This window comes from Aegilops tauschii, chromosome 3 (assembly GCF_002575655.3).
Source record: "Aegilops tauschii subsp. strangulata cultivar AL8/78 chromosome 3, Aet v6.0, whole genome shotgun sequence".
Taxonomy (NCBI): Eukaryota; Viridiplantae; Streptophyta; class Magnoliopsida; order Poales; family Poaceae; genus Aegilops; species Aegilops tauschii.
In genome coordinates, this window is record NC_053037.3 from 613,300,218 (window position 1) to 613,311,405 (window position 11,188).

An 11,188-nucleotide genomic window follows, 5' to 3' on the forward strand; every position below is an offset into this window, starting at 1 on the left:
CACAGCTCAATGTACACATTAGTCTCGGTTGCATTACGAACCGAGACTAATGTGAACATTAGTTCCCGTTTGAGTGGCTAGAGCGTCGGGAAGGCATTAGTCCCGGTTCAAATGGGACCTTTAGTCCCGGTTTGAGACACGAACTGGGACTAAAGGGCATCACACCCTTTAGTCCCGGTTTGAGATGCCCTTTAGTCCCGGTTCGTGTCTCAAACCAGGACTAAAGGGGTTCGTGTCTCAAACTCTACCCCCCCCCCCCCCCCCCCGGAAGAGGGAAAGAAAGATCAGGGGAAGAAGCTGGGTAGAGGAATTGGTCCCCCCCCCCCCCTCCCGTGTATCGCCATTTCAGTTTTGGAAAAAACAAAAGAAAATGATAAAAACTTCAAAACTTAAATTCCTTCGAGATGTAGTTATGTTACTACATCAACTAGTTAGGAAAATTAAAAACATAAATTTGGACATGTTTTGCAAAAAAGTGTGATGAAAAAGTAAAACGACTATATCTTTTGCATACGATGTCGGAAAAAAAGTATAATATATCAAAATGTTCAGCACGAAAATCCGCATCCGATTTTGACCGCCGTAGGCCGTTTTGCAAATTTTTAGAATCCTCAAATTCTAAAAGGAAAAAAGTTATGCTCAAATTTCCTTTTTTTGAATTTTGGTTAAATATGGTCAAACTGTGGGCAAACCACTTATTCAAGAAATATTAGTGTTACTAAATAATTATTTTAGTTTTTTTGAATTTTGGTCAAACTGTGGTCAAACTATGGTCAAACTACTTATTCAAGAAATATTAGTGTTACTAAATAATTATTGGTTTTAAGAATAATAGTTTCAAACTCAAACGGTCTAACATGTGACTTCATGCTCAACTTCAACTCCTAAGGGTTAATAGGATTTACAGCCTACTATTGTTAGGAAAACAACAAGTGCGGACTTGGAAAAAAGGGGGAATAGAATTCGAAAGTTAAGCGTGCTCAGGCTGGAGTAGTGAGAGGATGGGTGAACGGTCGGGAAGTTAGACGATTTGAAATGATGAGAGATGATTAGAGATTAAATTGAGCAGTGATGAGGGGTGATTAGAGATTAAATACAAATAATTCAGAAATTTGAAAATCAAGAAAAAAATTCCAAAAAAATCAAAAAAAATCCTTTAGTCCCGGTTGGTGAACTAAAGGTCGAGCTCCAGACAGCGGCCACGTGGAGGGCCTTTAGTCCCGGTTCGTAACACAACTGGGACAAGGGGGGGGGGGGGCTTTAGTCCCGACCGTTTAGTCCCGGTTCCAGAACCGGAACTAAAGGCCCTCTGGAACCGGGACTAAAGGCACGTTTTCTACTAGTGTAAGTGAATACTAACAATGCGTGTCATAGAAAAAAACATGCATCAAATTAAAACGCTCTAACATACCAAAAGTAAAAAAAAAAAATTGTTAGACCTCACCGGCATTTTACACCAGCCGTCTTAAATGGCCTCATCAAGATGCTGCCCCTTACCAGCCCTGCTAGTTATTTGAAGTGCTCAACATCAAGTCCATGAGTAGAGAAGTTAATGAATAAAGGTTTGGTTGTACCAGGAGTATCCAACTTCATTTAAGATGCCCAGCCACCAACTTGCAGATTCGTCGATCGATCGGCATCCAAAGCAGATGTGCCAAGTCTTGTAAATATCTGCTCTTAAACCTGCGGTGCAAGATTAAGGGCATGCATGATATATGTTTCTCAACGACCACCATCCTACTCCATCTGTACCATTCCCTACTCCTGCATACCGTCGTGTAGCTCACGTAATGGGTATAGTGAACAAAGAGCAAACTCCCAGCCTTCCAAGCAAGCCGAATGAGGTGTTCCAGCTGCATCATCCCGAGCTGCTCATTGCTGCGGCTCATGGCGACTCCCATGAAATAAAGCGCCTTCTTCTTCTTCTTCTTCACAGGGGTGAAGAAGATACAGCGCGTCAAGTCGTCCTCGATGTCGTCGAGGATACCATCACCGACGACGTCGACAAGCCAGCTGCAACTGCAACTGCAACACCCCCTTCAGAAGCGGTCACCGGTGCAGGGGACTCCATCCTCCATGTAGTAGCGTCTAGTGGAGATGGAGATGAATTCTTGGAGTGTGCAACGGTGATCGTTGGCAAGGCCAATCATCTCCTCACCGCCCCTAACGGGAAGGGCGACACCCCCCTGCACTGCGCCGCCCGGCTCAGGAATGCTAGGATGGTCTCTCATCTCTTGGCTCTGGCAAGAGCCAGGGACGGCACCAGTGATGATGAGAGGGTGAAGGCGACCCTAAGAATGCAAAATGGGGAGGGAGAGACGGTGCTGCACGAAGCCGTCCGTATGGAAGACAAGGAAATGATCGGCGAGCTACTGTCAGCGGACTCACAGCTAGCTCGTGTTCCGCTGACCGATGGCGCCTCGCCGCTGTACTTGGCCCTCTCGCTGGGTCACAGGGACATTGCAAAGCTGCTCTTTGAGAAAGACGGCAAGCTGTCTTACTCTGGACCGGACGGCCAAAATGCCTTACACGCAGCTATACAGTGGAAATGGGGCCAAGGTGAGTACTATATCTCTTTCTAACCTTCTCTCCCATGTTTTCCAGGTGTTTAGATTTCAAGTTTCTTATCTTGTCATAGCACTTAATTCGCCTCACTTCATATGTCTTTCTTCATTTTATTGTGACTAGTTGACAACCCGTGCATTCGCACAAGATAGACTATTTGGTTTTGTAAGAATTTTCTCCCTACTCTTGTTTAATATTGCTCGTGCGTGCTGTATTTTCTTTTCACATATCAGTTGACTCCTGATTGGCGCACACAATCCTTGTAGTGTCTTAACATGTGCTTTCAAGATATGGCTGAGGACTTTGTATCCATTTATGCCATTGGTCTAATCACGTGATAAACACAGCCTTATTTGTCTTGCTTATACAACGTGCTCTCGATTACTTGGCGGCCTCAGTTTTTATCCTTAAAAAGTACTCCATCAGTCACAAATTACTTGTCGCTCAAATGGATCTCAAATGGAAATCCATTTGAGCGACAAGGAGTTCGAAACGGATGGAGTAGAATTTATGTATATAGAGGTATCACTTCTTTTAGATGATTGAAGCTCTTGTTGATCGTAGTATACATATAAATTATCAGTTTTCCATGCATATTTTATAAAATTACCATCTCGATATAGATTAAGATAGACATAGTAGCAAGGGAAAAAGTCCAATATTTGCACACTCGATATTCAAAAGAAAGCAGATATATGATGTGCAAATGGTACAATGAGGAGAAACCAGAAAATTGTCACTTGACATCACAAAGAAAGTTGTGTGTAGCGTCGCCACTGGTTTGAAGTAATAATGATAGCTAACCATTGCATGCGTGTATGCAGAGACAATAAAAATGGTATTGGAAAGGAACAAAGATCTTATCAAGCAAGCAGACCGACCCACCGGACGGACCCCACTACACTACGCAGCATTATTCGGGGAGACGAGCATGACCGAGTTGCTACTGCCCGCTGACCCATCTGGAGTGTATTTGCCAGACAGGAATGGGTCGTTCCCCATACATCTCGCTGCGTCAAACGGACAACCTTATAATGTTTTGGCCTTGTTACAAGAGAGCGGCCCTTACTGTGCCCAGCTACGCGATGGCAAAGGCAGGACCTTCCTCCATATCGCCGTCAAGGATGAAAGCTGGGCGGTGGTTAAGTAGGCTTGCCAAGAACACCGCAAGATGTTCGCATCGTCAGTCATGAACATGCAGGACAACGACGGGAACACTGCACTACACCTCGCTGTTGAGGTCGGGGATATACGTATGGTCCATGCTCTGGTGTCAATACCAGAGGTTAAGTTAAATCTAACCAACAAGGAGGGAGAAACGCCACGAGAATTTGCATCCAGGTACGGACAACAAGAAGAGACAAACCTCAGCTACTGGGTAAGCTAGCAGTTAACTTTTTCTGGTTTCATGCACGCACGCATGTATGTGTATATAGTATATACTTCCACTGGCCTATATGAATGAGTCGACATATTTTTCTTTCTTCCAGAACCCACGGTCTAGGATATACTGGTTGCTGCACAATGCCGCCCATTTGACTGCTTCTCCATGGGACAATATCTTACCGAGAGAAATCCACAATGTAGGGGACGTTGACATATCGCAGATCATCGTCCAACGCACGCAGTTCATTGGTCTTGGCTCGGTACTGATTACGACGGTGACGTTCGCCGCAGCCTTTGCCGTGCCAGGTGGCTATCGAACAGACGGCACACCGGTGCTGGCTGGGCAGTACGCCTTCAACGCGTTTGTCATGGCCAATACACTGGCATTCGCCTTCTCCGGTCTATCCATCATCTTTCTCATGCTTGCAGGGTTGGCCGCTGAGTCAGGAAGACACAATATCTCCTTGGTCCACTCCATAAATCTCTTGGCTTGGTCGGCTAGGAGCCTCAGCGCCGCCTTCACGTTCGGGATGTACGCGGTGCTAGCTCCAGTGAAGCGCAAAAACGCCTTCATCCCTTCTTGTGGTGTTATGGTTGGCGCGCTCATGGGATTGGAAGTCGGATGGGGCTTGTGGGCAGTGAAAACGGTATTCGACGACAGAGTGGTCCTGGTGAAGAGGATTGGAGGTAGGGCATGGTGGTGGCTGCCACTGTTAGTCCTAGGGAGACTGATGTTTGAATTCCACGCATACATTCTGATCTCCCTGTCTGCTTTGTTATAGAAGAGTGAGTGCATTGACTTGGAATGGTTTTGTGTACCCACCAACAAAACCAAATGGTATTTTAGTGTGAATTACCTTCCAAGGCACTTGTATGCCGCTAATATATGCTGAGGCCGAGCCTCGTATTTCCAGAGGTTCTATTCTCTTCTCCCTGTAACAAACAGTCAGTGGCCCTACTCCAAAACTGTACTCTACGTAGTTTGCTTCGTTTTCAGCAGTGATATGAGTTTCCTTTTGTTTTTTACAAGTTGACAATATCAAACCTGTCAACGGTATCCTGCAAATAGTGTCAGGCCCCAAAACCTGAATCTCTGAAGAGCTGAACAATCAATCCTGAAGATTGACACCTGCATCCCGTTTTCGGACCCCTCTTGACCTGGTCGACGTCCATCTTCGATCCTATGGCGCTATCCGGAAGCAATTGGTCCTTCATAAGACGGTCGCTATTTGAATTCATGTACTTTTTGCATACCAACTTGTAAGGCTATAAAACCAGTGCTCTAGATCTGTTTTCCACGTCATTATTGTAACGGGTTGAACCCTAGCCATCGTTGTTCCGGCTGGCCGAAGTAGCAGCGTATCCTAAAGCCTAGTTCTAGTTCTTGCACTCTTTGAATTCGCTATTTTCCACTGTTTAGTCTTGCGTTTACTGAAGAAATCGGCGGTTCATGTCTGAACCTGTCAACACCATTCAGATGTGGGCACATTGAGATGATGTCGATGACTACATTGCAGCCCGTGCGGATAAAGCACAAGCAACATTGTCAGCTCGAGAAGCGGTGATGGGGCATGCCGACATGCTGTACGACCAACATTACTGAAGAAGCTTGAGAAGGTGGCGATGCAGCAAGAGCAGGAGCAACTCGAGAAGATGCCAACGGGGGTGTGACGTGCCCCGTGCCGATGAAGTAGCAGAAGCATTGGCAGCTGTGATGCGGCATGTGCCCATCCACATCCAGCAGACAATGATGACAACAAGCTCCTTAATCTGACAAGGGGGTATCTAAGGTGCTAGAGACCCCCCATGTTTCCCATCCCCACCCCAATGTCAGAATCCTGATCCTAAGTCACACCTATCTAGCATAAGACACATCATATCACTTTGCGGCCTCACGCACGGTAACCCACGGCTGCCGCCTTTACCTTGGCCGGACCGTTTCCATCTTTTGGCTCACGTATATGATTGTGATGCTAGCATCCATACGACGGAGAACCGGGTCGACATGACTAGTCATAAACCAAGGTGGCACAAACGTACAGGGACAGACAAAGTTAACCCCGCAATGCACGTGTCGGTCATCAGCGTGTGTACTGGGCTGTAGCAAGCTATCAGGACTCCAGTAACACCGCGTGACATTTCCCCGTAGGGACAGACACAGAAGCAATGAAGGATACATGTCGGTCAATCCATGTGTTCCGGAGCAGTAGCGAACTACAAAGGCTCGGTGGAAGCACTAGGAGGCATTTCCCTGTATGGAAGGCTACCAAAGTAGATAACTAGTTGTCAAATCCCACACATACCAATGCATTTCAAAACATACACACAAAATGTACGATATGCGTAGATACAACATGGCATCACAACATAACTCTACGAATCAAAATATTTTTTTAAGAGGCTCCGAAGAGCCATACATAGCATGATATTACAAATATGGGTCTCATGACCCAACATGCAAAGTCATACAAGCAACAAGTGGAAGCATAAATCTGTCTGAGTACAGACAGCTGAAAAGATAGAAGACTAGAAAGCATGTCTATCTACAAGACCCTCCAGAGGAGCCAGACCTCCGTCTGAGATTACCAAGTTAATCGGTCAACATCGAACTCGTCGTTGAAAGCACTAGTGAGACTAACGTCTCCTCTGCAAAAACATAAATTAAGCAACCGTGAGTACAAAGGTACTCAGCAAGACTTACATCAGAACTATCTACATATATATCATTATCAAGAAGGGTGTTGTGAAGTTTAACTGCAGCAAGCCAGCTTTGACTCACTGGCTATCCTGAATTACGACTACCAGTAACTTCTTTGGGGTGAGAGAGCGCACACGAGTCCTCATAGTCACCACAACAATACACCACTATGGATCCCGTCTCCCTACGAGAAGGCCATCCATAGCACTCACGCTTATCTTGCGCATTTTAGAGTATCTATTTCAACTTGTCTATTAACAATGTAAGCTTTCCAAGTAGACCATATCCGAGGACGCGGCTATCCGAATAGATCAATAACCCTGCAGGGGTGTATTTTTCACATACGATCTCACCACTTACCACCATATACACGTCATGTATCTCGGCAACCTTCAAGCAGAGACCTGGCGAGGGTGTCGGCCACAACCTGACTAACCACACAAGACTCTAGTCCACGTTTATCGCCTATTTGAGGTTGTATCCGCAAAGGAAGTCCGGACGAAGTTTCTATCACGACCCCAAACGATGAGTGCAGGGTTCCCGAGAGCACCATTCGGGTGTCACTTGGTACACCGTGCCTCGGTGTCTTTACCGCATGATAGCCCACCTCTAGGGTCAGGGCTACGCACGGCCGCCAACACATATCCTAGAAACACCAGAAACTAGTTGTGACTCCTGGACAGAGATCAAGGTGATTAATAAGTTGAGAGAGTCAATTAAGGACCCCAATGTGTGATAGTAACTGTCTTGGATCACAAACACAAAACTCAGTTCCTGAGGATGGTCCCAATGAGACAACCCACCATGTACTCCTACATGACCGCTCATCGCCACCTTTACCAAATCGGATTCACACACTTAGCTCTCACACAGTAGGGCATGAACACAATAATTCCAATTCATCGCCTGACGGATCAGACCCGACATGACTCTAAGCATAGCAAGCATAACAAGCAAGCATGGATGAGTAGTCACAACATGGCTAAGGCAATTCCTACTCATGCTAGTAGGTTTTAACTATTTACTATGGCAAAGACAGGTCATGTAGAGGAATGGGTTCAACTACAGCAACATGTAACAGTTGAATCGTTGTTGTCCTAATGTAGTAAGAGAGAGCTAGAGCGAGAGAGTGGGATTGTATCAGAGTGATTAAGGGGGGTTTGCTTGCCTGGTAATTCTGAAGATAGTATAGCTCTTCGCCAGTGTCAATGATAACATCATCGGAACAACGTCTACTGAGAGAGATCAAGCACACCGGCAACATAAAAAGGGAACCACAATCAATGCAATGCACATCCAAATGAATGACATGTCATATTAAGGTACTGAATTGACCTAGTGCAATGGTTAGCCATATTACTTGAAGTGGAATTCAAACTTACATTAAATTCCAACTCCAAATCTATTTATCAAATTTTCCGTAATCATGAATTGTCCTAGTTGGTGATGTTAACTTGCTCAGCCATGAATGAAAATGCCATAAACATATTCTTCTTAGTTTTCTGATAATTTTCCGTAATCATGAATTGTCCTAGTTGGTGATGTTAACTTGCTCAGTTATAGATTATTTTCTATGATTTTTAAAAGTTTAAGGACATTTTTTGAATTCATAAATCCTTTTGAATTTAAATTAATTCCAGAAATACATTATTGCGTCAGCATGGCGTCAGGCTGATGTCAGCTAGTCAACAGGGTCGGCCAGGGTCAAACCTAATGCGTGGGACCCACATGTCATAGGCATAGACGCTAATTATGTTTAAAAAAATTAAACTAAACCGAAATTATCAGGGGCTGGCCCGACCTGTCATAGACTCAGGGGAGTCAAACCCCTGGTCAAATGGGGTCAACCCCGCCGGCGTTTAGCCGCCGATGAGGGCCAAAGCCACGGGGTGGCTCGGAAATCGCCTACGGTGGGGCGTTTTATGCGCAGATGGGCTCTACGGGTAGCTGGCGTCACGACGCGTCGGCTGGTGGCGGCGGTCGGGCCTGGGGTGGCCGGAGTCGACGGCCACGAGCTTGAAGGCGGCGGCCGGCATTCGGACATGCGTAGAGACACGGCTGCGGCGGCCAAACGGGGCAAAGGAGAGGTGGCTCAGGGGGAGAAGCTCACGATGGTTCGAGCGGGCGACTCAGCGGGCTCGCGGGAGGGCCGAAGGTGACGTCGGTGGCCGACGAGGGGAACGGCGGTGCTGGCAGCCTCCAGGGGCTTCCGGCGTCGTGCGGCTCAGTGAGGAAAAAGAGGGGGACGCGGCGGGCTCGTAGACAGCTCGTGGCGTCGTCGGGATGGCGGTGGCCGCCGTGATGGTGAGCGGCGGCAAGAGAGGCGCTCGGGCAAGGCGCGGGTAGCGAGGAAGAAGCGAGGGGGAGAGAGTGAGCAAGTCGGCTCGATCCAGACGTGGTCTTTGGTTTCCTGTCCTGCAGGTGTACACTGCTTTGGCGCAAAACAATACGTGGTCTTTGGTTTCCTGTCGTGCAGGTGTCAACTTGGTGTTCGGAAAATGGATCTTTTGCCACAAGCTTCAACCCGATGGGTCCCTTGCTCGCTACAAGGCTCGATGGGTGCTTCGTGGCTTCTCCCAGCAACCGGGGGTGGACTACGGCGAGACCTTCAATCCGGTGGTGAAACCGGCCACAACTCGCGTCATCTTGAGCGTCGCCGTCAGCAATAACTGGGCCATCAATCAGCTCGACGTCAAGAACGCGTTCCTCAATGGCACTCTCGCCGAAACTGTGTACAGTCAACAGCCAGTCGGTTTCCTCGACGCCGCGCGCCCCACGGGTGTGTGCAAACTACACAAGTCCTTTTACGGGCTCAAGCAGGCGCCACGGGCGTGGTTTCAGCGGTTCACCTCCTTCCTCGGCACTTTGGGGTTTGTGGCCTCTCGGAGTGACACGTCCCTGTTCATCCTCCGGCGCGGCTCGGTGGTCGCCTACCTCTTGTTGTATGTCGATGACATCATACTTACCGCTAGCTCTGCTCAGCTCATCTCCTCCATCACCGCCTCGCTCACCACAGGGTTCTCCATGACCAACCTTGGTGCACTCCACCACTTCCTCGACATTAATGTCCAACGCAGTGCTCGCGGGCTCTTCCTCTTGCAGCAGCAGTACACCCTCCAGATCCTCGACCGTGCTTCCATGCTCAACTGCAAGCCCATTGCTACGCCCGTCGACACCAAGGCCAAACTCTCCGTTGCCGCTGGTGACCCGGCTCCTGACCCGTCGCTCTTTCGCAGCCTTGCCGGCGCCTTGCAGTACCTTACACTCACGCGCCCTGACATCACCTACGCCGTGCAGCAAGGTTGCCTCGTCATGCATGCCCCGCGCACGCCACATATCGCTCTGCTCAAGCGTATCCTCCACTATCTCCGCGGCACCGCGCATCTTGGGCTCCATCTCCGACCATCGGCGTCCTCCCAGCTCATTGCATACACCGATGCCGACTGGGCCAGGTGCCCTGACACATGTCGCTCGATGTCCAGCTACACCATGTATCTTGGTGACAACCTCATCTCCTGGTCCTCCAAACGCCAGGCTACCATCTCCCGGTCCAGCGCCGAGGCGGAGTACCGGGCGGTGGCGAACGCGGTTGCCGAATCGTGTTGGCTCCGACAGCTTCCCACTGAATTCCTCATCTGCGTCAACAATGCGCTCGGGCTGTTGTAATCTCCCTTGTATAAATTGTACCAGACGTTCAGACTTCCCACTGAATTCCTCATCTGCGTCAACAATGCATAGTAAACTCCTTTTCCCCCAATTCACAGGCATATTTGAACCTACAGAACATCTATACTATCAACCATTCCAACATGAAGATAAATCCCACCGAGCAGAGAAGCCACAGATTATCTATCACTTCCCCGGTAGAAACATAACCCGCTGGACTTTCGCAACGCACCTAATCTAAACCGCACCAGAGCAACCAAGAGCACCACGGCCCCGACGGAATCCGACGGGAGGACGCGCGGAGGGGCGGGGCGGGGTCATACCGTTGGTGATGATGGCGCTGGTCTGGGGCGGGACCTTGAACTCCTCGGCGGCGAACTTAAGCACCGCGGTGAAGGGCGCCGCCTCCGGCACGCTGAACCTGTGAAGCCACCGCACGACACACACGGATCAGGACGAGATCTGGCCCGCGGAGGGGAGGGGTGGGGGAAGGAGGAAGAGGGGGGATCTGCACTCACACTTTGAAGGGGAGCTTGGGGTCGGAGGAGAGGATCACCTTGAACGACACCTTCCCTCCTCCTCCTCCGCCGCCCTCCGCGGCCATGGGTGCCGAGACAGAGACGCCGCCGCCATATGCGCTTACTTTAAATAAAACAACATTTTAAAACAGAAAGCTGGTCTACATTCCATTTAAAATTGTTGCTTATACATGTACAAATTCTATACATTTATGTTTGACACCGTGGAGTATGCTCTTCTTTCATGGGACCTTGCCCTCCCTGTGGTCCTCATTTTCACGACCCCCGTGTGGTGCGGTTTTTGTAGGTGGGCATGGACTTGCTTTGGACCAGCACCACTGGACGTCGTGGAAGC

General features: G+C 48.7%; 1 protein-coding gene and 1 pseudogene across 1 annotated transcript; one reads left to right on the forward strand and one right to left on the reverse strand.

Moving 5' to 3' along the window:
* Positions 1 to 1,633: 1,633 nt before the first annotated feature.
* On the forward strand, positions 1,634 to 5,301 carry LOC109748061 (protein ACCELERATED CELL DEATH 6-like; annotated as a pseudogene).
* A 1,019-nt stretch (positions 5,302 to 6,320) lies between these two features.
* On the reverse strand, positions 6,321 to 10,961 carry LOC109748060 (ubiquitin-fold modifier 1-like). The gene is made up of 3 exons (XM_020307116.3): positions 10,834 to 10,961; positions 10,639 to 10,736; positions 6,321 to 6,597 (listed from the first exon to the last, which is right to left on the reverse strand). The coding sequence occupies exons 1-3, from the start codon at positions 10,917 to 10,919 to the stop codon at positions 6,542 to 6,544; spliced, it is 240 nt and encodes a 79-aa protein (XP_020162705.1). The 5' UTR covers positions 10,920 to 10,961; the 3' UTR covers positions 6,321 to 6,541.
* Between the last annotated feature and the right edge of the window lie 227 nt (positions 10,962 to 11,188).